The sequence below is a fragment of the Diadema antillarum genome, unplaced genomic scaffold (assembly GCF_040938485.1).
Source record: "Diadema antillarum isolate AM-2024a unplaced genomic scaffold, OU_Dant_1.0 seq00000973_RagTag, whole genome shotgun sequence".
Classification (NCBI taxonomy): Eukaryota; Metazoa; Echinodermata; class Echinoidea; order Diadematoida; family Diadematidae; genus Diadema; species Diadema antillarum.
Genome location: NW_027271815.1, coordinates 554,371 through 581,106, shown reverse-complemented (window position 1 = coordinate 581,106; position 26,736 = coordinate 554,371). Strand labels below are relative to the sequence as shown.

General features: G+C 37.8%; 1 protein-coding gene across 1 annotated transcript; it reads left to right on the top strand.

The window, feature by feature from the left end:
* Window positions 1-1,354: 1,354 nt before the first annotated feature.
* LOC139742008 (uncharacterized) lies at window positions 1,355-26,456 on the top strand. The gene is made up of 14 exons (XM_071652570.1): window positions 1,355-1,495; window positions 5,889-5,971; window positions 6,996-7,170; window positions 7,544-7,836; window positions 12,546-12,682; window positions 13,641-13,830; window positions 14,679-14,795; window positions 15,789-16,040; window positions 16,688-16,763; window positions 17,083-17,357; window positions 20,749-20,852; window positions 21,339-21,588; window positions 22,602-22,796; window positions 23,316-26,456. Exons 2-14 carry the CDS (start codon window positions 5,896-5,898, stop codon window positions 23,903-23,905), a joined length of 2,730 nt encoding a protein of 909 aa, XP_071508671.1. The 5' UTR covers window positions 1,355-1,495; window positions 5,889-5,895; the 3' UTR covers window positions 23,906-26,456.
* Window positions 26,457-26,736: the final 280 nt, after the last annotated feature.

The following is a 26,736-nucleotide window of genomic DNA, read 5'->3' as shown; positions in this document are numbered from 1 at the left end:
AGGGTAGGCTTGGGATATCTATGGCGCTCTTTATTTCTTTACACCGGTCAATCAAAACGTTGCATCATCTGTGACTCGACAGACAGATATGAAATAAAACAACAACAACAACAACAACAAACAAAAACAACAACAACAACAAAAACAACAACAAAAACAGCAACAACAACAACAACAACGACAAAAACAAACTTGAGGATTATTGGTACAGGTTAACAATTCGAACAAACTGATTGTTACAAATAGTCTTAACTGAGTTTTTTTTTTCTCTTCTTCTTTGAGGGGGGGGGGGGAATCATATCATCAGTTTGCGAACTCAAAATTCTGCGGCCTGGAAAGGGTCAAAGTAGCTTGGGCAATATAGGCTAAAGTAATGATATATTGCATATGTATGATTGTGCAATAGTTTTGTAGGGTGTTTGAGTTACATGTGTTCATTGTACCTCTCATTGAGATATGTAATTGTGATGTGAGATGTGTTTGTATTTTCACGATTATTGTACAATCGTAATGTTTCAGCTTTCAACTTTCAACTTTATCTTTCATTTCCATTAAATAAGCAGGGAAAATTTACACAATGCTTTAACAGAATGTCAATGGAAACACAATTTCTATGTCCCATCGTAGACCAATAAAAATGAATGAATGAATGAATGAATGAATGAATGAATGAATGAATGAATGAATGAATGAATGAATGAATGAATGAATGAACGAACGAACGAACGAACGAATGAATAAGATATGCAACCAATTTAGTCATGTAGGAGTTGACGGAGGTAAATTTTGATGTTGATGGAGGTTGGGCTGGGACAGGACGGTGACTTGGTAGGAAGAAAACATGAATCTTATCTCGAGGCAACTAAAGACGTTTCTTATTTACAACTCTACACACACAATAAATTTTGAGCTATAGCAGTATAGGGAGCATCATAAACATTAATGTACACATACACACGCACTGTTATATAATTACAACCAGTGAAGATGGAGACGTTTTATCTACTGCAAGAGGTAATGTAATCGTAATTCAATTGTTTCCCAGACTGATGGGGGGGAGTAATATCATCGCATCGACCAAAATTCTTCAATTGTCCTTTTGAACTTTGCTATTGTCCCCTCTACTCTCGAGAACAAGTTAAACGATTAAGACTGCGTAAGGCCATGTTTACGCACCCTTACTTCTCTCTGTTCTGCCAACGTAATGCGAGGTAAATGAGCGGCGATAACGACGTATCTATGATCCGAATCAATCATTAACCGTTCTGTATTTGACTAGTGGGTAGTACGCTGATCATGGCTTGGGGTGGAAAAATGGGGGCTAAAGTCTATATCACGGGACCGCCTTGAGATACTGTCAGAAGCACGGCGAGCACTCGACAAGGAAACGTTGGATTGTCACACCACCTGCACAAATTTGCGAAGTATAAGAAAGAAATTACATATTTCACCGAGGTTCGTCAACGTATGCCGGTGATTTCGACGGCGAATTGTGGTAAGTATAGTTCTTGCGTTTCAAATTCACTCCTTATTTCATTTCTTTATCATACATCAGGGAGCAGGAGAAGAAATTGCCATATGGTCATAAAACAACGCCGAAGATTTTGTCTCAACTGCAGCGGATCTTCAAAGAGAGACTCTGAAGGGGATGGTATAGTTTTGTATGAGACTTAGCTTCAGGTTTTTAACGTTTGTTTGTTTGTTTGGTGAAATAATGAGAAACTTCTTATGAAATATAAAAGAGCATGTAATTCTAAGAGGAATCAAAATTTATTTGATGAAGATTGGTTTTGCAATGGCTGAGATATCCAAAACAAAACGATCCTAATGAAAGGTGGGACTCACCTTTTTATAGGAGCTCTTTGTTTTACTTTGTTTGTGGATATCTCAGCCATTTCAAAACCTATACTTTCATAAAATAACCTTTGAATTCCTTTTAGAGTGATATGCTCTGTAACATGTCATAAGTGGCTTCGAAGTATCTAAAAAAGAGAGCTAAATGCCCAATCCTCATCCCTTTAACGTTGTTGTTATTGTTGTTGTTCTCCTTCTTCTCCTTCTCCTCCTCCTCCTTCTTCTTCTTTTTCTTCTTTTTCTTCTTCTTCTTCTTTTTCTTCTTCAATGAGCTTGACATCAAGACCGTGACATCAACAGGAGATCTGAACATTTCTTTTCTTCTCAATTCACATGATTTGCCAAGCTTATACCAAACCTGTCAATTCTTATTCACTCGCTCTTCATTCTTGCTACGTTAGATATTACACATCAAGACTGAATGCCATACATACGGAATATACGAATTTGACTCATAGACTGCCAGTATAAAGACTTTTGTATGTCAAATTGAATGTGTGAACGGCCTGAATGACTGAATGAAATACTGGAAAGATTGAAGGATGAATACATTTTTAATACATCATCCAATCGACTCAATCCTCGGAGACAGCAAAAATTCACTTTCACCACCAACAAGCCTTGCCTTGTCTGGTAGAAATCTCAAACTATATTATTTTTCAAAGAATTTAAGTGATGAAGAGCAAGCGATCATTAGATCTTGATGATTATTATTGTCTTGCATCAATCTTGCAAATTAAGATGCTAACGTCTTTGTACACTAGAATGTTTATACGACTCACTTAATTGGTAATTTCAGATTTCAAAATATTACCACCCTTTCTAAAGATTTGTAAAGCTTTTTTTTTAGTAGAAAATAACGTATTCAAATACCAATGCTGAGAATAAAAAGCATTGCCCCTCCGATGATGATTGTGCGGTTTTTCCAAGTTCATTTCTCTTCAAGTTCTTTCTGAACACACAATGAATGATTTACAGCGAAGCGCGTCTATACCAGCAACCAACAGTGGGCAATATCTATGACACGAATTTGAATCAGATATTGTCGAATTCTTGACGACATTAAATTTGTGTTACATGATTAATTTCGAATAGAGCAATATCCCATTAGCATCATTGGCACAATTCATAGCAAAATTCTTGACGGTTTCAATCACTGTTCTGCACAGCCGCCCTTGTTTATTTTGAGTATAAATGTCAGACATTTACAAAAAGAATCTCTGTAAGGGCACTACTTATCAAAATTAGTGGTCAGTGATAGCTGATTGGCGCCGCAATAAAGATTGCACCCCTTCCTTGGCTATAACTCTCTCACATCCCTCTTTTCACTTGTTTTCGTCGTGATAGGGCATAATAAGTATTGATTTTTACGGGGGCAATTGAAGGTTGATACGTTGTGAAAATAATATCTGGAGTTCTCCTTTAGAACCAGTGGCTGCTCTAAGCGTCGATACTTATTGACTATCATGCATTTATCATTATGGGTATTAAGATATCAATCAAGATGATTATTGTCATTATTGAGAACTGTTATCGTTTGCTTGTCCTTTATTACAGCGGTGTTTTACCACTATTGCAGCCGTTATTTTTTGCTTGTCATTATTTACAATACCTTCAGGAGCGTGTTCAGAGTTAAACTATTGTTTTTTTCAACTTCGCTTTGACATTTCTTTAGTAAAGTTTCTGTTCCCGTTATCTTCTATCCCTCCAATAACTTCCTCTTTCCTTCTTGGGACTCAGGCTTTCCTATTTTTTACCTATTTGTTTCTTTTTTCTTTCCTTTTTCCCTTCCCAATTATTTTGATTTCATGTCAGTTGACATCGGTTCGTTTCATTTTGTTTTGTATTGTTGTCTTGTGTATTTTCTGAGGGTCCCATATCGTACAAGCTTTGCTTCTTAGTGGGACCCTCTATTTTCATCCCCATCCTTAGTTAATTTGTATTATACGCTTTAACAAAGATATAATTGCGGGTTGTTTTTTTTTTTTCATCTGCTACTCATTTTCATATGTACTTTGTTAAATCACATTCTGCAATTATCGCAAACATCCTGTACATATGCATTATATACAATTTCTTTGTTTATTTGATGGAAGTGAAAATAAATTTGAATCATGAATCTTGAATACTTAGTAGTCTATTACTTAGCCTGAAAACACTTCAAACAGGAATAGGAAAGTTGATAATGTATAAATGAAAGAGAACATAAAAGGGCAACTCCAGACAAAATAAAATACAAGAAGCTGACGAGAAAAGGATTCTTGCAAAATCGATTAGAAAGGCAAGAAGGAGGAGCTAGGAAAACAAAGAGAAAATGAAGGAGACGGGAGAACAACAACAAGATAGGAATGATTTTTTTTTTGCACAAATTTAGCTACTACAGAGGGCGTACTAGTAATTAAAAGAAGAACCATAGTAAAACCACAAAAACAGATGTGTTAATAATGTCACACCAAACAAATGCACAGAAGTTTAAAATGTACAAATCTGTACGCACAGATATGAAAACTAATGAACAAAAAACAAAAAACAAAAAAGGAGTTTACCAACAGCTTTTCCGGCAACCGGAGAGTATCGATAGTAACGATGAAAATAATTAAAAAGAATCATCAAGACGGAATCCAAATTTCGCAAAGTTTTCCATAAGTTCTCACTTTAGGAGCCGCTGATACGTGCAGCCTAGCAGAAGATTGTGTTCATTTAGGTAACCTATCTTTGTTTGGTCTCTATATACGATAAGCACGAAGCAAAGGTTAAAACTAATCACAATCTGACGCAAAAGTTATTATGTACAAAAGACGTTGTAGATTTCTGTTATCTCCGTTCTGTTGCTCCTTCCCTCGTTACTTGTCTTATACGTGAGAACAATTCGTAATGGCCAGAAGTGCCATTTTTGTATTTGTTGATAAAGCTATGAACAGATTTCCTGGGCGTGCCCAGTGCCTTAATCGCGTTAATCGTCTTGGTTAGCAGCCATCATTTGAAATATGAATGTGTTGGTAATTATATAGACTCACTTGATAGCAAATATGCAAGGTTATTAGGCACAAACTGTGTGTGTGTGTTTTTTTAACTCAATCATTGTGTTAAGATGATGGAAGATGCACAAAGATTTTCAAATTTGCAAAGATGAGTAAGCGAAAACTAGATCAAAGATATCTGAAGATTTTTTGTTGTTGTTGTAACAAACCTAACGAACTCAGAAAAATATTAGAGTTCATTTTGAAAATCATTCCTATTCCGTAAAACTTTCCTGTCCCATCACATTGAAATTTGCATCCTAAACAGACCCTTTATGTGGGAACAGAAAATTAGGCTCGTCCCACTAGATTGGTCGCTCCATCAGCGTTGAGAGACTATTGATCCAAAATGATGTAACTATGACGATAATGGCGAGTTAATCTTATCATGGTCCTTGAAACACTAACTTGTCGCTCAATATTGACATCCTGCGATTCATGTCTTGAACATGATTCCAACCCCCAAGTGTCATTCACCCTTTAAAATCAACATCTAGTCTCTTTTCAAGCATGTCAAGTACATGGATTGTTGACAGTTTCTAACCGCTTGGTCTGTGTTACAGACGCTGTAGTTGTCACACATTTCTAGTAATGTTTTTTTTTTTAACGGTTGATTATCAAACAGTAAGGGTGTAAAAAGTTTTGTTTCTCTTTTTTTTTAATATAAGTTCCAATTCAATGTACAAATGTATGTGCTATGTAACTGATGCCTCGCTGCCGTTTCAAATGGGTGACTACTGCGTACATTAATCTCCATTTAACCTTATATTTCGGTGTATTTTTTCATATTTCCTGTGTAATTCTTGTCTATTAGTCATTGTATACTTGTTGAAATTAAAAAAAAAAAGATAAGCAAGGACTATTCGAAGGTTTGATTTTCGTGTCCGCTAATTTTAGTCCAATGACGACGAAACGAGTCCATTTGTATATTTTTTCTTTGCTTTACGAGTTGTTAATTGTGATCATACTCCTCATCTTATTTGATTTTTTCTTTCTTTTCTTGATACAATCCAGCGTCACCATGGAAACAAAATTACGATTAGGCATTCTTGTCTTTTTCTGTGCTCTACTGACTCCCACACTCTCACAGTGGCAAGGTATGCATCCCGAGATTTTCATTTTTTTTTCCAGTTCAATCCAATTCAAATGAGATTTTATTTCCAATATCACATTTTTGTTGATACAATTTCAAGGCGAAAATACAATGTATACAACATCACTAGATATATACATATACATATACATGTGAAACTAATGTTCAAAATAATTGTGTTATTGGAAAAAAAAAGAGGCCCAATTAAAAGACAAGCTTGTAGAAATATGGCCCACTCAGAAAATCAAACTTGCAAAACAGAAAAAAAAGTACGATTAATAATGATAAAGTAATATATTGATGATTGTAGACCCTGATAATAAGGTCATCTTAAGTCCACAGAGAAAATGATAATAAAATGAAGATGATAATGACGACATTTAAGGGAAAGACGTACGGCTGATCAAAATAATACATCACATCGCATTCAATACAAATTTATTTGTAAAAGAAAAAGTCTAATGGGGAGGCAAAGCTGTTCTCACTTTTGGCGTAATACAATGATATAACGATCGTCTCGTGTTCACCTTGGAGAGCTTTATTTGCTTGGAAAATTGGTTTGACTTCAGTGAGCTGAATCTTCTATAAACTTCCTTTTGGGTTTGACAATCATTTCCTCAACTGTTTTCAGCTTCTCAAATATAGAAATTAGATTTTTTTCCTAGAAATGAGGTTTTCGAGATAGGAGCAACATTATAACGAATTCGATGAAGAATGCTTAAATTTAAACCGAAGGGAGCTACTGTTTTGTTCTTTCAAAAGGGAACATAAAGAAATGAGCAACTAAAACAACAACCCCGGAAAATGAGATCAACGAAATAATAAATTGAACTGTGAATCAGCAACCAAGTGCTACATTATTCTACCCGTAAAAATACAGTAGATAAGCTCCCTACCAATATGAATGACAACAGTGACTAATTACCAGCGAAGACTGCATTGCATGAATTAATTTGAGTAAATGTTGCAATATTAATCCATGTGGAGAGATGCGTTCATGTCAGTGTCACCGATGCTCCTTGTTGCAGAGCGGGCTGATAAATGTGGTCTACAGGGCAACGGACCCAGTGCCGCGATCGTGGGCGGTGAGAAGGCCGAGGAATATGAATGGCCATGGCAGGCCGCCCTCTATCGTGGCGGGCGGAGAATATGCGGCGCTTCGGTGATCGACTACGAGTGGGCGATCACAGCCGCTCACTGTGTGTAAGTAGTATTAGCTCTAGCTTAGCTTGGGGAAAAATTGGATATGGGGACCCTTCATCAATATCATTGCCATATTTTTTTTTTTAGTTCTATGATAACATAAAGGTTCTGGCTGATCACATTGCAGAAATGTTTTGTTTTTTTAATCGAAAAAAAAAATATCATCTCGTGAAAATTAATTGATTTTAAGTAGTATAAATATACTTGCTGTTTTCACATCCATAAACCGAGTGAAGAGTGTTACAGAATCTAAACATAAAGTGCAGCAAAAAGCTTGGAAAACTTGTGAAAAAAAAAACTTTAAAACGTCGTCTACAGTTGTAACCAATTGTTTTAAACACGTTTTAGATATGAATAATCAATATTCTTCCAGTGACATCATATTCGAACCTGAGATCTTCGAGTTCAAGGTTGGCTCGACGAGGCTCTCCAGTAACTTGACAAGTCCGGTCCAAATGGTTCGGGCTACCGAGGTCTACGTCCATCCTCTGTACAGTGATTCGGGCTTCGATAACGACATCGCTCTCTTTAGAGTTGGGGACCACTTCAGTTTCCCGACCGACTACGCAGTCAACTCCGTCTGCCTCCCGACGGCAGATATGGCCGATGACTTCGAGGCTGGGACAACAGCTGTGGTCACAGGATGGGGTGCTCTCGAACAAGGGGGTAAGGATGTGGTCAAGTGCTCTTGAGAAGAGGTGGGGGGGGGGGGCGCTTAGTCACAAAACACCTTTGATCATTTCAGGGGAGCGGGAAAGGTCTATGGAGGATTGTTTGCCTGGGGTTTGTTTAGTTTTGTTCTTTCGCTCATCGGTCTAGATACTCTAGATCTAGACCTTCGAGATTGCTTTTCACATTTTGTATTTCGGAATGAGGCTATTTTTTTTTTGTGCCACATATACGTTTACCAGAGATAGATAGGCCAGGTAACTAACGTATTCAAAATTTATACGTGCATTGATTGATAACAAAAATTCGTTACTGATACCAAAATGTCATGCAACTTGCATGTTGGGTACCCGGCATAGCAACAACTTATGTTCGCAAATTAGATTCGATGTGATGATATGAATTGATGATGTTGTTGTTGTCAGTACCAAAAACCTGTTACCAGGTAAGATTTTGTTACAGGAAAAAGAAATATTCATGAATTTGAAATACGTTGAAAATGGCTGCTTTTAGTGAGGAAGATGAATAATGCACTTCCGTTCGAATAGCATCGACCAACAGCATAATATAACACATTCATGTATGCAAGATAGTCTGGGTGCCAGAGGCTGAACCTTGTTTTATCGTCCACCCAATGTTTTTGATGGTTTCAACCTATTTTGGGGGTGCTGAATCCGAATCTGGATGATGCAACTCTTGCATCCTTGAGGGTTTTGAGATATTCAAGATGGCCGCCAATATGGCCGCCAAAACCGGAAATTCCCAAGTATTTCCTTCTAGATGGTGAGAAATTGAAAACAATCGATGGTTTCACCCTATTTCGAGGGTGCTGAATCCGAATCTGGATGATGCAACTGTTGCATCCTTGAGCATTTTGAGATATTCAAGATGGCCCCCAAAATGGCCGCCCAAATCGAAAATTCCCACGTATTTCCTTCTAAATGGTGTGACATTGAAAATAATTGATGATTCTACCCTATTTCGAGGGTGCTGAATCCGAATGTGGATGATGCAACTGTTGCATCCTTGAGCATTTTGAGATATTCAAGATGGCCCCCAAAATGGCCACCAATTAGAACCGGAAATTCCCATGTATTTCCCTCCAAATGGTGAGAAATTGAAGACAGTTGATGGTTCTACCCTATTTCGAGGGTGCTGAATCCGAATCTGGATGATGCAACTCTTGCATCCATGAATTTTTTGAGATATTCAAGATGGCCGCCAAAGTGGCCGCCAATTAAAACCGGAAATTCCCATGTATTTCCTTCTAAATGGTAAGAAATTGAAAACAATTCATGTTTTTACCCTAATTCGAGGGTGCTGAATCCGAATCTGGATGATGCAACTCTTGCATCCTTGAGGATTTTGAGATATTCAAGATGGCCCCCAATATGGCTGCCAAAAACCGAAAATCACCACGTATTTCCTTCTAGATGGTGTGAAATTGAAAATAATTGATTATTCTACCCTATTTCGAGGGTGCTGTATCCGAATCTGGATGATGCAACTCTTGCATCCATGAAGTTTTTGAGATATTCAAGATGGCCGCCAAAATGGCAGCCAATTAAAACCAGAAATTCCCATGCTTTTCCTTCTAAATGGTGAGAAATTGAAGACAATTGATGGTTAAACCCTAATTGAAGGGTGCTGAATCCGAATCTGGATGATGCAACTCCTGCATTCTTGAAGTTTTTGAGATATTCAAGATGGCCGCTAAAATGGTCGCCCAAAACGGAAGTTCCCATGTATTTCCTTCTAAATGGTGACAATTTGAAAGCAATTGGTGGTTTTTATCTTATTTTGAGTGTGCTGAATCCGAAGCTGCAGGATACAACTTTTGCATCCGTAACGGTTTAGAGATGGTAAAAATGGTCGCCAAAAATGACCGCCAAAAACGGAAATTCATAGGTAGACCCCCTATTTCCTTCTAAATGGTGTAAAATATAAAACAGTCGGTGGTTTCACCCTATTTTCAGTTTGCTGAATTTGATGCTCCAGGATCCAGCTCTTGCTTCCTTGAGGGTTTTCAGATGATAAAGATGGCCGCCAGAATGGCCCCCAAATGGCCGTGAAAAACGAAAATTTCCATGTAAGCCCTATATTACCTTCTAAATGGTGTAAAATTGAAAACAATTGGCGGTTTTACTCTATTTTGAGGTCGCTGAATCCGAACCTTGTTGATGCAACATTCGTGTTCTTTTTTTAGGGTTTTGAGATGTCCAAGATGACCACCAAAATAACTGTCAAAAATAAGAAAATTTTAGACCCTATTCAGGACCGTGACCCTCGAAACTCGGTTTTTTAAATTTGTCCATTCTTTAAGGTTTTTAGACGTCCAAGATGACAGCCCAAATAAGTGGCAGAAATTCCAATGTTAATTTTTTTCTTAATGGTGAAAATTTAAAAATAGATTGATGGTTTTACCCTATTTCGAGGGTGCTGAAGGTCTTTGAAGGTTTAGAGACATCTATGAATGTCCTGTATAAGCGGAAACTCCTCAACATTTTCTTATACTTAAATGGTGAAGTATTGTGCTCTAACGCGAAGCGGGGGATTAAAACCAGGGTGAAAAGCAATAATTCGTATTCTAACATTCAACTCAGTTGAGCGGATTTGTCAAATCAGCCGAAAGATTTGGCATCCAAAATGACTGTCACAATGATATTGTAATATACTGAGACATTCCGATATGTCTCAAACGGAACTTTAACACGTACTGGGAAAAAAAAGTGATCTTGACATCATACTGAAACGTACAAACACAAAAATACGACTGGAAATTCCTTTATGCATAATTGCTAATAATGCTTGTGGTCGCCAAAATGGTTCACAGATGTGAAGTTAATCCTTTTCGGCTATCTATAGAGTAAAATTAAATTATAGCATGCTGGTATTTGGTGTTGAAACTTGTCTTGTACTCTGACGAGTCTCGCCTCGTATTTTTATGAAACTTGTCTCATATTCTGATAACGTCATTGGAAATGGTTGCATCCATGACCACTATAGTAGATATCAATAAGGGTAATTTCAAAAGCACTCTGCGCGATTATGATATTCGTAAGTACTGGATTATCAACTGTTACCTTACATGTTGTCGTTTGGTTTTTTATGCAGTTTTTTTTTTTTTTTAACAGCGCGTTACCTGTGATTTGTCCATCCCCTCTTGTGTGTTTGTAATATATATATATATATATATATATATATATATATATATATATAAATGGATTGAGACAGGTATAATGTTGGGTAATTTCAGTAAACTTCTCTACATCACTATCACAATATGATTTAGATGAACCGCTGGCACACTTGTATCCTACCAACTCAAAGATATCCGGTAGAGCTGGTTTCACTGTATTATACAGCAAGTTCAAACTGTGCCATTAACGAAAACATGAAATCTTGCAGTCAAAAATAAGATACGGTAAAACCATCAATTGTTATCAATTTCTCGCCATTTATAAGAAGGAAATACATAAGAATTTCCGCTTTGGCGGCCATTTTGGCAGCCATCTTGAATATCTCAAGGTGAATCATCCAGATTTGGATTCAGCATCCTCGAAATAGGGTAACACCATCAATTGTTTTCTATTTCTCATCATTTAAAAGCTAATTCATAGGAGTTTCCGGTTTTAATTGGCGGCAATTTTGGCTGCCATTTTGGCGGCCATCTTGAATATCTCAATACCTCCAAGGATGCAAGGGTTGCATCATCCAGATTTGGATTCAGCACCCTTGAAATAGGGTAGAACCATCAAATGTTTTCAATTTCTCACCATTTAGAAGGAAATTCATGGGAATTTCCGGTTTTAGCGGCCATTTTGGCGGCCATCTTGAATATCTCACAACCCTCAAGGATGCAGGAGTTGCATCATCCTGATTCGGATTCAGCACCACCGAGCTAGGGTAAAACCATTAATTGTTTTCAATTTCTCACCATTTAGAAGGAAATACATAGGAATTTCCGGTTTTGGCAGGCATTTTGGCGGCCATCTTGAATATCTCAAAATCTTCAAGAATGCAACAGTTGCATCATCCAGATTCGGATTTGGCACCCTCGAAATGGGGTAAAACCATCAATTGTTTTCAATTTCTCACCATCTAGAATGAAATACATGGGAATTTCCGGTTTGGGCGGCCATTTTGGCGGCTATCTTGAATATCTCGAAACCCTCAAGGATGCAAGAGTTGCATCATCCAGATTCGGATTCAGCACCCCCGAAATAGGGTAGAACTATCAAAAAACATTGGGTGGACGGTAAAACAAGGTTAGGCCCAAAAAGTGGCTTTGGCACCCAGACTAAGACGGTCACAGCCACTATATTGAAAATCGAACGTACAGTATGAATGTTTTACCGTTAGAATCCAACCAACAAGTATTTTCTGCTCTGTAACATAGAATTGAACTTCTCTTGTAAATCCATTGAAATGAACTTTACCCATTTTAACATGATCAATTATGTTTCTGAGTCGGACAAGCCTATAGAGAATAATTAGGACTAGTAAAATCTTATACATTTTTGTTACAGAAATATGCATGAAGATTCAAATGCAATGTGTAAGTGGTCAATACAGTAAGAATAGTACACCACCCTGTACCGTTGGTATTCGAAAATGGTGGAAGAGAGTACATGAAAAACCGACTTCATGAAGCTTGAAATATCTACCACCTTCTTATCATCCGACTTCTTCGAATCGTCGGACAGGTTCCACGCCGGACGAACTCTACGAAGTCGAAGTTCCCATCGTGAACCAGACCCAGTGTGACGAGTGGTACGACGGAGAGATCACGGACAATATGATTTGCGCTGGAGTCGAGCAGGGTGGAATTGATTCTTGTCAGGTACATCCTAGTCTTGATATCTTAGTATTTATATACTGGATCTAAAAGGATTTGAGATTTGAAACGACGAATTGAGATAAGGCATTTTAATCTGACACAAGTGATGATGATTTGAGGAAGAAGATCATTTCTATTTTGTGTCGTCCGTACATCCGCAGTTTATTAAAGCATGTTTTCTTTGATATCCATTGATATATTGATTTTGGAATGGTCCTTCGTTTTTCTATTTTTGTAATCGGCAAGCTTGTTCCTGATAACTTGATTTGTTTTGGCTTCGTCATGCATGCGGTTGATGTATTTCAAGTAGTAATAAGCTTTGGGATCCCATTTCGAGATCAGATGCACTTTGAAATGATTTGGGCCTCCAGTAACCGTATTTCTTTTAATTTGAATTCTGCAGTGGAATCAAAACTTATCGAAAGTGTTCAATTCAGAATTGATAGGAAGAGTATGGGAAACCATGAGGACCAGGCCTACCTTTAAGCAATCAGTGTCTTGGTGACACATTCCATTTCACATTGTTCCCCACAACCGTGCAGAAAGCTGACCGACACAGCAACAACTTATATCATGCACGTATGCCCTCTGCAATTCGAATTTTGACTGAGTTGTTGTTTTTCCCCCAATGGGATTATACTATTCAGGTGACTCGTTACCAGGTTCTTGACAAAAATCATAAAAATAAACGAACAATCACATGAAGCAACAAGCCCAAAGCAAAGCAGAACATCCGCAGGCCTCCAACAACAAACAACAAACATCCTCCTAAAAAAAAAAAAATAATAATAATATATATATATATATATATATATATATATATATATGTATATATATGTATATATATATATATATATATATATATATATATATATATCGACAATTATGTAGTTATACATGAGTCACAATGGATCAAAACTACATCAAAAGCGATTCCTTCTGGCTACCCTTCGTATTACAGGGTGACAGCGGCGGTCCAATGGTGGCGCTGCGCAGTGACAGTACGGGGCAGTACTACCTGATCGGGATTGTGAGCTGGGGATATGGCTGTGCGCAGCCCAACTATCCCGGGGTCTACACCCGGGTCACCCAGTTCGAGGATTGGATAAGCCCGATATTCGACGGAGACGAGACCACCAACCCCACACGCTGTAGGTTGTCTTAGTCGTCCGATGGGTGTCTCCATTCCGTATGAACAAATTTTAATGTGTGAATATATATATATATATATATATATATATAGTTGAAAGAAATTGGACTGAGGCGGGACGTTGCTCTCGATCTTAGTCTCCCTTTTATTTGTCAAGCTTTCGGCCCGTCATTGGGCCTTCGTCAGGACCTGCGTGGGACTTGTGTGGTTATCGTGCATCCCAGCACCGTGTGCTCATATTCTGTATGTTGGGCTGTATTTTGTCCTGTCTATCTTTCAACTATATGCATCCAACAATGCGGCACCGCGTACGTTCGGGACCCAGGGAACTATTTCTCACATTATATATATATATATAGATCGATAGATAGATAGATAGATAGATAGAGACAGAGAGTGTGTATAGCACGAATTGACTGGCGTCAAAATAATGTTGCGATCTCGGAAATTATTTTCATTGATGTATAGTTTGGGTCCCACCTTTTATTATAGAAACTCTTTGTTCGTGGATATCTCAGGCATTTCGTACCAGTTTCATCAAATAAACTTTTAATTCCTCTAAGAATATTATGCTTATTATTTGATGAGAAGTTTCTCGTTATTTTACAAATAGTTGTAAGCCTGAAGTCCCATCTCAACCCAAAATATGCGATTTCTTTAATTTCTGAATTCCTTCAACGGATCATCTCCATCTCGGCTGATGGACTTTCCGGCTAAGATCGACATTGCATCGTTTCGAAAGATTTGTAGAAATAAGTTACGATAAGATGTTTTCTCAACTTACCTGATTCCATGGAATCTGATCTGACAACCACGCCCTTATCCCCAACCCCCTTTTCCATTTTACAGTAAACGGCACGTGTGCTGAGGACCAGTTCTTGTGCAGAGGAGGAGAATGCATCCCGAACTTGTATCGCTGCTCTGGATCCGGACAGTGTTACCATGACACCGACGAGGAGTTTTGCAGTAAGACAATCTCTCACAACATCCACAGTGATAACTGTGTGAAATCATCATCTCCTTGAATGCATGAGCATAAGAGATACAAGTTTCTTTTTTTCAGTATCATTAATGTCATCATTATCATTGTCATTAGAATAAATATCGTAAAGGGCGTTAAGTTGCCACTAAAGCCATTGTGTTCGAGGCACCTTAACGCCCTTCTCATTCTCAACCGACGTAGAAATGTTTGTAGTCCTATCATCAATATCATGTCGTCACTTTGATAATAATCATAGCCAAAATAGCGATTAAAATTGTCATTGTCATTTATTATTGTTGTTATTATTATTATTATCATCATTATTATTGTTCTCATTATTATTATTGTTATTATTATTATCATCATCATTATTTTTACCATCATCATCATTATCATTAATATTATCATAAGTTCAAGTAATAGTAGTAGTCGCAGTAGTAGTAGTAGCAGTAGTAGTATAGTAGTATAAGCACTATGATAAATATCTCTGACTTGGCATCGCACTTGAAATCTTTAATCTCACATAAGTTTCCATCTCTACTGTTTATCTCCTCTCATATTTACAGTATACACATTTTGACATCTTTTTAAATCAAATCTATCAGATCAAATCACTTTATGAAAGCTCACATGTTGATCACAGAAAAGTATGCATCTGTCGGTAGCGATGTCAAATCATTAGGAGTTCATGAACAACAAAAAAAAAAAACGAAGAAAAGCTTACGCACAGGAAGCAGCACTGCTTTCTTCAACGTGTCTGCGGGAAAGTATGCTAAACGATTTACTCACATGGGACTTGTCATAATACAATCCCATATCGAGTAATAGCATGTTTTATTAAATATTCAATTACTCTCAGATACTGTTCACTTGTACTTGACTGCGGACCTATATGGTTAAATCGGTCTCCATGTTTAGCTTCACCGAAATTTTCATTCGGTCATGTCCTCCGTCTGTTTTTTTTTTTTCACGCGAAGGTGGAACACTGAAAATGTTCGACGTGTTCTACTACGAGAGAATCGTCGCTGATGACATCAGCAGGGAGGAGGTCCATCCCACGAAGGAGGACTGTGCAAATCGCTGCCTCGCCATTGGCTGCAGAGCATTTGACGTCACACCCCAAGGAGAAGACGGCTTCCAATGCGACTTTGCCATGGCAGGTTACAGTACAACGCGGGAAGACAACGACGCAGATAGAACCTTCAATCATTTTGTCTTTCTCATCCAAGGTAATGATGTACCCTGCTCCCCCTTCATTAAGTGATCCGAGTATCCTGTAAGATCACCTATTGTATTTTTACGATCTCTTCTTTATTTCTCCCCAGATGTTGTGCAGGAGGTCAACTCAAAAAGCCCTTCGACTATCAACTATCAAACTTCTGTCATTTATGTATCACGTCTTAGAGACGACAGATCTAGTTTGTTTTTGTTTTTTTGTTTTAGTTTTTCTTTTGCAGATGAATACTTTCACACCATGTACGCCTGTGATAATTATGTTGGCACATGTATGGTGTAAAAGATTTGAAATGCTAAAGGAGCACCCCTCTGTGTCTCAGAATTATTGACATGAGTGACAACAAGTGATGATTTTTTTCCAAGTTTTCATTATCAAGAGCATCATATGCATAAAAGATGAGAGCAGAATTCATTTGATTGGGATTCCTTCTTATCATTATCATTATATTTTCAATTAATGTGAATGCATGAAAATGTGTGCGAATCAAACTTAATCTACCGGTCGTGAAGAACGTTCAACTCGTAAAGACTCGTGAGACTTTAACAGCGAACTAGTTTGTGAAATGGAGCCAAGAAAAATTACGTTAATAACTGTAATATAGGTAATTTTTTGTATCATTTTCATCCCCTCTTACTGCAGAGCCGGAAGCTGTGTTCCAGCAGGCGGCTGGTGTGGTCGCCTCCCCGACTTACATGCCCGGTGCCGATACCAGCCTGTAGGTCATTTTCTTCGTCCATTTCCCCCCATAACTCAACATACCTCAGTATTGCCTAGTCATTTATGAATCAAGATAAGACTTTATTTAAATGATATAGAAAAAACCTTTGTATATTTTACGGTTGTATATATTTTGATGAGTTGCTGCCACTGTCGCGAAGAATTATGTGCCTATGCGTAGTAAGGAGTATGATTTTGTTCAGAGAATTGGTTTATCTGCCCAAGGACACAGTAAAGTCCACAAAACTGTACATGACACTATCGATTTATGTACTACACCTGATGAGAAATTAAATTATGAATTATCTGGAATACAGAAAACAATATACCTGGACCATCAATGTCACCTTCGCGGGTCGAGACACTCTTCGATTCAAACTCCTCGCCGTCAACGGCTCCGCAGACTGCGAAGACTTCGACCAGAACTTCGCCCTCCTCTCCGTCAGCAGCCCCACGACGGCGGAGATGACGTCGCTCTGCCTGAATGACGCGGCCTTGGAAGTCGAGTTCAACATCAAAAGCACGGAAGTCATAGTCACCCTCATGACATCGGACGCGACCGAGCACGGCTTTCTCCTCGACTACGAGTCATGTAAGTTTGCTACGACACTGATGGCGGCAACAGATATCATATGTAGAGGATACCTGTCCAGAGGTCTGATATAAACAAGACATGCAGAAAGAAAACGTTCTTCCTATAGTATTTATGAGAACCATTGAATAATTTAGAGAATATAACTGAACAAAACCAAACCAAAATCCTGATGATTTTTAGAATAAACAAAACACCGAAGTTCTAATTTTGATGAAAATAAACATAGCGGTAACACTAGTAATTAGGTTGTATTGATTAAGTGTAGCATTTGCGTTGACACGTCTCCACGTGTGCTTTAGTAACGGTAACACACAATATTATTCAGAAGATCATTCACAACATTATTCAGCACGTTACCTCTGGGATGTTGGATTGCCCAAATCTTCAGTGCTTTGCAGATCTGATATCAGCAAATCAGTAAGCAACTGCTTAAGGGAAGTTCATCCCATCCCCTCCTCCGCCCACTTCAAAACAAACAAACAAACAAACAAACAAAACAAACAAACTAACTAACTAACTAACTAACTAACAACCAAACAAGAACAAACAAACAAAATGAACATCGTGAAAAAAGAATTACTGAGAGGGGAGAGAGAAAAATAAATGTATGTTACGCCCATACGTTGTAGATGGATAAAGATAAATATGAGCTCTTTGGGAAGTTCAGCAATCTCCCTGAAATAATTATTTTTAGTAAAAATACAGCTTTAATTGACTCCATCGTTCTCTTTGTATTTTTACGGTAATCGATGGTAATCAGTTGATTGATTCAATGGATATGAAGTTTCAACTGTCTTTACCTAGCTGGCATATTGCATTTTTTTCTTTTTGTTTTGTTTTGATTTGATTTTGATTTTATTGGTTCCTGCATTATATCATTGCTCATGCAGATACAAACATATATCATATACATTAATGGTACCATACATATAAATGGATATACATGAACATTAGTTGCTAACAAAGTGAGGTTTTTTCATTACTTTCAGAACACACAGCAATACATTTCTTCATTGCCTGTACAATGTCCAACAGAACAGTGATGCAATGAATAACGCAGAAGGGCTACAGCTGAGCATTGCTTGATTTGCATGCAGCCCTCGTACATAATACATAACATATAGGAAAATAGGGGGAGGGATGACTTGCATAGAGATAGGATAGGAGAAAGAAGAGAGGAGAGGGCTGTCTGCTTTCACTAATACACAAAGTTAGATCACCTGGATCACTGAATAGTAAAGCATGGCAAAGTATTTTCTCACCGAGGGACAGGTGAACAGTTACAGGTCATGGTCGGTTACATAACATTACGCCATAAATTCAGAACAACGATAATTCCACGAGGGAATTTCATATACAATACAATTGCACTGACATTATAAGATCACTGATATCCAGAGAGCAGCATTGTCTTTACAGCTTTCTTAAAAGAATACATAGACTTTAAAGTTCGAATTTCTGAAGGAAGAGAGTTCCAAATATCAGGTCCAGTGTGTCTGATAGATTTCAGAGCCATCACCGTTTTAGGATTTTGTAAATGAAATTTATCAGATTGCCTTGTGGGATAAGAATGTATATCCTTGTTTAAATGAAATAATGAGAAAAAAGAAGATGGCAACTGACCGTTATACAAACGAAACATAAAAAGTGAATTTTGCAAAAAATTAATATCATTTACCTTAAGTGTTTTTAATTCTACGAACAAAGGATCTGAATGGTCCCGATAACCTGAATTGGTGCATATACGTATAGCTTTCTTTTGTAGAAGCAATATACTGTCAATGTGACTTTGTGCAGTTGCCCAAACAATGTTACAATATGAGATGTTCGATAATATCAAGGAATTATAAAGCATGAATAAAATATTCTTTGGGACATAATACTTAAGCTTACAGAGTATACCAACATTACGAGACACTTTATCTGAGATATATTGCACATGAGCATTCCATTTCAAATTTTCATTGATATGTATTCCAAGGAATTTAACACTTTCTTTTTGTTCCAATAATATACCATCCACCATAATATTCAAATGGTGCATTTCATTTTTATGCTTCTTGTTGTGAAAATAAATAAAATTTGTCTTTTTTAAGTTGAGAGACAATCTATTGCTCTTAAACCATGTAGATAATTTCGGCAATTCAGTATTAAGAGTTCTTAAAAGCGACTGAAAATCAGAATTAGAACAAAATACATTGGCGTCATCGGCGTACAGAATATATTGCAGTAACTTAGAAGAATTTGTGATATCATTCATATACACTAGAAATAGTAGTGGTCCCAATATGGATCCTTGTGGGACGTCACAATGTATAGGTAAAACTTCAGAATTTACCGATTCATAGTATACATATTGCTGTCTATTCGATAAATAATCATCAAACCATTCCAGTGGAATGCCACGAACTCCATAACAATGTAATTTGCGTAAAAGGATAGTGTGGTCAAGAGTGTCGAATGCCTTGCTTAGGTCCATGAAAACACCAATGACATGTTTTTATTCAGCTAAGGCAGTCGACACTCTGTCATACAACTGGGCTAGTGCCATATCAGTAGAATGAAATTTCCTGAAACCATATTGGTCTTGGTTCAGTATATCATTTTGTAACAAAAAATCATACAGTCTGTTATAAACGAGTCTTTCTATGACTTTAGAAAGACTAGGAAGAATAGAGATAGGTCGGTAATTCGAAACAAAAGAAGAGTCATCTTTTTTGTATATTGGAATAACTTTTGCAATTTTACATGCATTCGGAAATACACCAGTTGACAATGATAAATTACAAATATGTACTAAAGGTGTCAATATACTCCCAACAATTTGTTTTAAAAGAGACGTGCTCATTTCATCATGACCACATGTATGACTTGATTTTAAAGAATGCACAATATCAAGGATCTCACTAAAATCTGTTGGTTTGAAAAATAATGAATTATCGTTTGACGTGCCCAAGTACTGCGAGAAATCTGTCTGTGTATGATCAATCTTAGAAGCTTGACTAGGACCTACATTAACAAAGTACTCATTAAAACAGCATACTACATCTTTAGGATTACAAAACGTTTGTCCATTATTCGTAATTTGAGATGTTGGCACCTTCTTTTGCTTACCAATGACGTCATTAATAACCTTCCAAGTGGCTGATATATTTCCAGTAGCATTTTCAAAAGCTTCCGTATAATACATTCTGCGGGAGAAACTGATAATCTGTGTAAGTTTATTTCTATATGTTTTATATCGATTAACATTATCATTATCAGGATACCGTAAACTACTTTTATATAAAACATTTCTTTTCTTAATGGAACGAAAAATTCCCTTTGTTATCCACGGATTGTTGATTTTTTTATTGTTTTTCTTTTCAATTGTGGGGATTTTGGTTAGATTACGACTGTGACGAGACATACACCGTTGGTCCAGGCATAGTGACGTCACCAAACTACCCATCCGACTACCCTAACAGCGTGAGATGCAGCACTCTCCTTCAGGTAAATCTCCTGAGGTCTCCCAGCTATAATAAAGTAAATGTGATATTACTGAAAAGGATATAGATTTATGGATGAAATTACTTTGAAGAAAATAAAACACAAACAAACAATCAAACAAATGTAGAGCTATATGTATAATGAAATATATCTAACTCTCTCTGTATATCTATGTACATGTATATATACATATCATATATATATATATATATATATATGATATGTATATACGCACATTCATATGACCAAAACACACATTCATAATGATTTTGTTTCACCTGTTTAGTCTTTCAGTTTGTCATATTCTGTGAGGCAAGAAAAAGCCACCTGGAGGTACGATACGACGACGTGATTACATGATTTGTAGCCATAACGCATTGAGTAGCGTGCCTGATATGTATGGAAGAGTTTGACATTCTATGATAAACACTCACCTTTATCTCGACTTTAATTTATCATTTCATCTGTTTGTATCGTTCACACCCCCAGGCTCCGGAAGGAGAAGTGGTATACCTCCGGTTCAACGAGATGGACATCGAGTATGAATCCTTGTGCCGATACGATTGGGTGGCGCTCTACAATGGCACGACCTCCGACGACCCCTTGCTCCGCTATTACTGCGGAACCAACGTGCCCTGGGGAACCTTTCAATCCCCTACGAACAACCTCCTGGTCGTCTTCTCCTCCGACGGTTCGGTACCGGGAGGTGGTTTTAAGGCTACTTACGATTTTGGAATAGGTAAGACATGGCTCCTATAATTGTACTGTCAAGTGACAGTACAGATTAACGTTTGATATTCAAATTCCCTGAGAATGCGCAGTAGGCCCTATCCGTGAACTAACCAATCATTCGCGTGGAAAGTTTTTATTATTATTTGTTTAAGTCTAAGTTTTTCCAGAATGGCTCTGATCACTTTATCATGATTATTGAAGTTTGCTTGAAGATGCTCGCCAGAATTATCATGCACAAGGCGTACCGATATTACTAATCGCAAACCGATAGAAAGATATAGTTACTTTCTGAATAACAACAGAAATTCTGACTATTTCCTCAAAATTACTGCTGTTGACAAAGTTGTGAAGAAAAAAAAAAAACATGTATCTATTCACATAATTATATGTGTTTGTGTTTGTGTTTGTACATGTATATGTATATGTATTCGTATTCTTATGTTGTTCATGCGTGTCTCTCTCTGTGGGGTGGAGAAGACAGTATTGAATAGATTTGGATATCGGACAGAATTGTTGCTTTACCACCATGTCAGTATAGGCCGGGCCATGTCTGTTGAGTGCTTCCAATAATTGAACCATAACATGCACGATTCGTTATGGAGTATTGGCTGGAGATGAGGATTCGGCATAAAACTTTTTGTGAGATTCTTAGAAACCACTTTTGTGAAATGTTAAAGAGCATACCATTCGAATAGCAAATCATAGTTTACTAGAGGAAAATCGGTTATCAAACGGCTGAGATTTCCAACAAAAAAGTAAAACAAAGCGATCCCAATGAAAGGTGGGTGTCATCTTTTATGAGTATCAATTTGTTTGGATATCTCAGCCATTTCAAAACCAATTTTCATAAAATAAACTTTGAATTCCTCTTAGAATTACATGCATATTCTCTTTTATATTTCATAAGAGGTTTTTTACGATCTCACAAAAAAAGTTGGAAATCTGAAGTCTCATCTCGACCAAAACTATACCATCCCTCTAACGTATACTTTCTATGATTTCTTTGTATTCCTCAAACAGCCGCGGAAGCAACACCCGATCCCGATATAGCGTATATTGCTTCCCTGGAGGGTGAACTGTCCACGTACAAGTTTGGCATGGCCGGAGTATGCGTGGCCGCAGCCCTGATAGCTATCGTCCTCTCGGCTTCCCTGTACACGGTGAACAAGCGCGATGCCCAGAACGCCGCCAAGGTAGCCAAGCTGGCGATTGTAGGTGAGAATCGTCTGCTCCGTAAACGGAGGATGCATGCACAAAAGCCCTTCTTACTAGTGATTGGGTAAGAGATCTACCCTGATCTCCGCATGGTGTCGTAACATTGTGGGAAATATATGACGAGTACTCAGTTTTCGCCTTCCTGGTGTGAATGCCTGAAGACCGACATTGTTTTTCCTCACGGAGTCACGTGCTTGCCCCCCCCCCCCCCCCTCGTGGACAATTGCAAAGATATGACATCGGGATTTTCTATAAACCTATCACGTCAAGTCAGGATATAGTGTAACTCAGGTTCATGATAGCATGTATTGTCAGTTATCGACAATGTCTACAGGCCTAAAATCTTAATCAATGTGATCAGTTACAAATAATCACTTTATGTTCAGCTAGCACTCTTTTGCAACTAATCTCAGGGATGCAGATACACGCTAATGACGAAAGCCAATATTCCTGCGTATTTCAAATCAGTCTTTGCAAATCAGTAATTGCTTCTCCATATCTTATGACTTATTTCTTCAGAAAACGGCAATGCCAAGCCTGGCTATAACAGGCTCGATTCGGTCCAGGACAATGATTACACGGATATCGGACGCGACGAGAAGAAACCAAACTTTGATAGCCAAGGCACTCAAGCTACGAAGACCATGATCGTTGCGGAAACAGGCGCAAACGCTGCTAAAGGTATTGACGAAGTCGATGCTGGTAAGGTAAACGAGGGCTTCGAACCAGATTACAGCACGGTAAATGATCGGGCTGAGGCAGCCGACGCGGTTGAGGCCGTGGCCGCGGCCATCGATGAAGTGGCCAGCGGCGTAGAAGAAGTCGAGAGCGATGGGTGTGATTCAAACACCAAGGTCGTTGTCGTTGATGTGATCGCCACCCCAGATTCGGATAGAGAGCAGACTCTCAAGTCGAAATCCGATGACATGCAACCCCCTACAGCACCTGACGCAATGCCATCCCCTCCCCAAGCTGACGAAACGCTCCCGCCTCCCCCACCTGACGCAACGCCACCACCGCCACCTGCTGACGCAACGCCACCACCACCTCCTCCTGCGGATGATGGTGACCAGGACAAGGAAGTGGCTTCTGGAAACACCAGTCTCTAAAGGAAGTGTTGTCATGGCGACCATAAAGACACTGTCGCTCCTACGGAGGGGCCAACTCCATCTGCCATCCCTCTATACTCTGAGCTCGTTACCATGGTTGCTCTTCGCGGCTGAAGACTTGCATCATTCTACTCTTCTAGCCTGAGAAATAACCAGCCGCTGGACACACAATATGGGCATTGTTTCATTTTTGCCCATTTTATATCGTAAATAAACGGCATATCCAAACATCAAGACAGCGCACATCCAGCTGCAGGCAACTGCGAAAGAAAAAAAAAGTGAAAGTATGAACCAGCTTCCAGCCAAGTCAGCAAGTTGTCACAATATTCTTCCACTCAGGGAGGTGGCCTCCCTGTTCCACTCAAGAATGCAGTCTACTGACTAAGAACGTATCCTAACGTGATATCCCAACAATAAGGGGATATTGGACTATGAGTGCAGGTATACGGGGAAGAATATGATATTTGGTTTTACGTTTCTAAAGTTTTACCTGGAAGCAAACTTGTCCCTTAATCTTCTCCCTTCCCCCTAAACAAAAACAAAAACAAAAAACCAAACAGCAACAACAACATGACTAACACTATATTTTATTTTGTTCCCTCCTCATAATATGCTTTCTTGGCATTATAAAACTATTATCATACAGTGTGAATGAGAGTCGAAGTCGGTAGTGTTGTATATAACCTCATTGTCTCGTCAGCCATTATATCTCGGCAAAAGTTTCCAAAATAAGTGATTCGGAAAACGATACACATACACGAAGTAAAAGAAAATGTTAGTTTCAAAAATGGCTGCCAAATTGTGTCATGTAACATATTGTACATACTAAACACTGACGTCATCAACTGACTTTGCCAAGCGTTTGTATGTTATCAAAAGTTTGTGAAATGTGAGTTTTCTTCAAACTTGTACTTACCTCTGCTTTTTCTTGCTGCTGGTTACAACTGTTGCAATATTTACAGTATGATTTCGAAAATCGTCTTTGAAATAGAGAGACAACATGGCCCATGTAAAGAGTTTGTAGTTATTTACGATAATCTATTTCTTTTCATTTCCTCTTATATTATTGCATTACTTCAGTACATTGCCCCGATTAAAGGTTCCTAGATGATATCATCTATTTAGATAACCAGATGATATTGAATATGCTACTTTCATACGTCTGATCGATCAAAATGATTATGGTCAAGAGTAATATCCCTCGTGAAAGCAACACCATAATGATAATCATCAAATCACCCATTATCAAAATAAGGAGTTTAAGAGCTATAGCGATGCTAGTGCTGACATTTTTATGATGGTGATGGCAGTAATAACCACACTAATAACATAATGATAATATGATTGATCATTGCAACAATGGAATTGAATTTTTAAAAGTAGTCCTGAGTAAGAACTGATTGGTTTTTATAACATTCAATATGATTCCTGGTTCCAATCTAATGAAAAGTAGGCTAAATTATGATTTATGTATGTAATATCCGGGCACTTGAATCAATTCAAGCAGGAACATAAACGGTAATCCTTATATTCTGACTGAATTTTTATCTGTTGAACTGCCATGCACGGATTTCTAACATGGATGGCATATCTGTGTTCTACTCGGCCCAGGGCAGTGTACACACATTTTAATATCATTTGTAACTTTTCATCTAATTCAAAACATATTTTCAACATTCCTTGCGCAAAGTAGACCGAGTTCAATTCGGTCATGCTATTTTGAGTCATACCAATCACCGGTATATATCCGAAGTATAGTATAAATGTTACTGCGTTTGTCGTGGATGTAAGACTCTTGATATTTCTTTGTAAACTTTAAACAGGTACAGACTGTACATAATGTATTTCGTATTTTCTTTTCCCTTTTTCTCTTTTTTTTTTGCGAGCTAAGGCTCACTTAACTTCCTATACTAGAAAATGAGCTCCTCCTACAAGTACGACATAATTTATATGATACAAATAGTTGTAAACACACACACACACTCTCTCTCTTATTCACATTACTCGGCAAAGACATACAAAAATGTAGTTTAAAAGAATGACTTAATGATATTTGAATAAAGGGATATTGATTTATTCATAACTGTATCCCTTGGATATTCCAGGAGAAGATAAATGTGTTCGAACCGAGTATTTTAACTTTTTCTTGATCAATCAATGACGATAGTTAAGCATGTTAAATTGTATATGACCTTTGAGTTTTACTTTTGGTATTAATGCAATATTGTCTTCCGCAGTTTTGTCAGAAGAAAGGTTTATATCATACTGGCGTGCACTTTCTTGACTTTATTCGATAGAGTTGTAAATATTGAATCATACATTGAGCTAGCAGGCTCTTTGGGTTTCAGAACTATTTCGAGATAATTATGTGTATATCTCACATAACATCATTTCCCTTTGTTTAAAGAATATTCAGAGTTCTGGATTCAGTGAAAATCACTGCGTTGTGAAGACATAAATTATGCAATGTATCTAGGAGAATTTTATTGAGAGACTTTGTTATCATGTTTGATGCTGATGTTTCAGCAAAAAGAATGAAAGTAATCGTTAAAATGCCACTCGTAGTCTACATCCTTTTTCATTATTTGGAGTCTTAATAAGTTGGACCGTTTTTAAACTTCAGCCAGATTTCATCAGGTGTAAAAACGGTATCATTATTAACTTAGTCATTGTGCCAGGTTGTCACTGGGCTATAAGTGTGATTGATTACATAAACACACACACACGCACACACGCACGCACACACACACACACACGCACACACACACACACACACACACACACGCACACACTTAATACACACACGCACACATACACACACAAACACTACA

What these genes read in the sequence shown, in the direction of transcription:
- LOC139742008 (XM_071652570.1), top strand. Translation starts at nt 5,896, where the DNA reads ATGGAAACAAAATTACGATTAGGCATTCTTGTCTTTTTCTGTGCTCTA. An exon ending in TCTCCTCGACTACGAGTCAT is followed by an intron (nt 17,358 to 20,748) that starts GTAAGTTTGCTA and finishes GATTTTGGTTAG; the next exon opens with ATTACGACTGTGACGAGACA. An exon ending in GATGCAGCACTCTCCTTCAG is followed by an intron (nt 20,853 to 21,338) that starts GTAAATCTCCTG and finishes TCACACCCCCAG; the next exon opens with GCTCCGGAAGGAGAAGTGGT.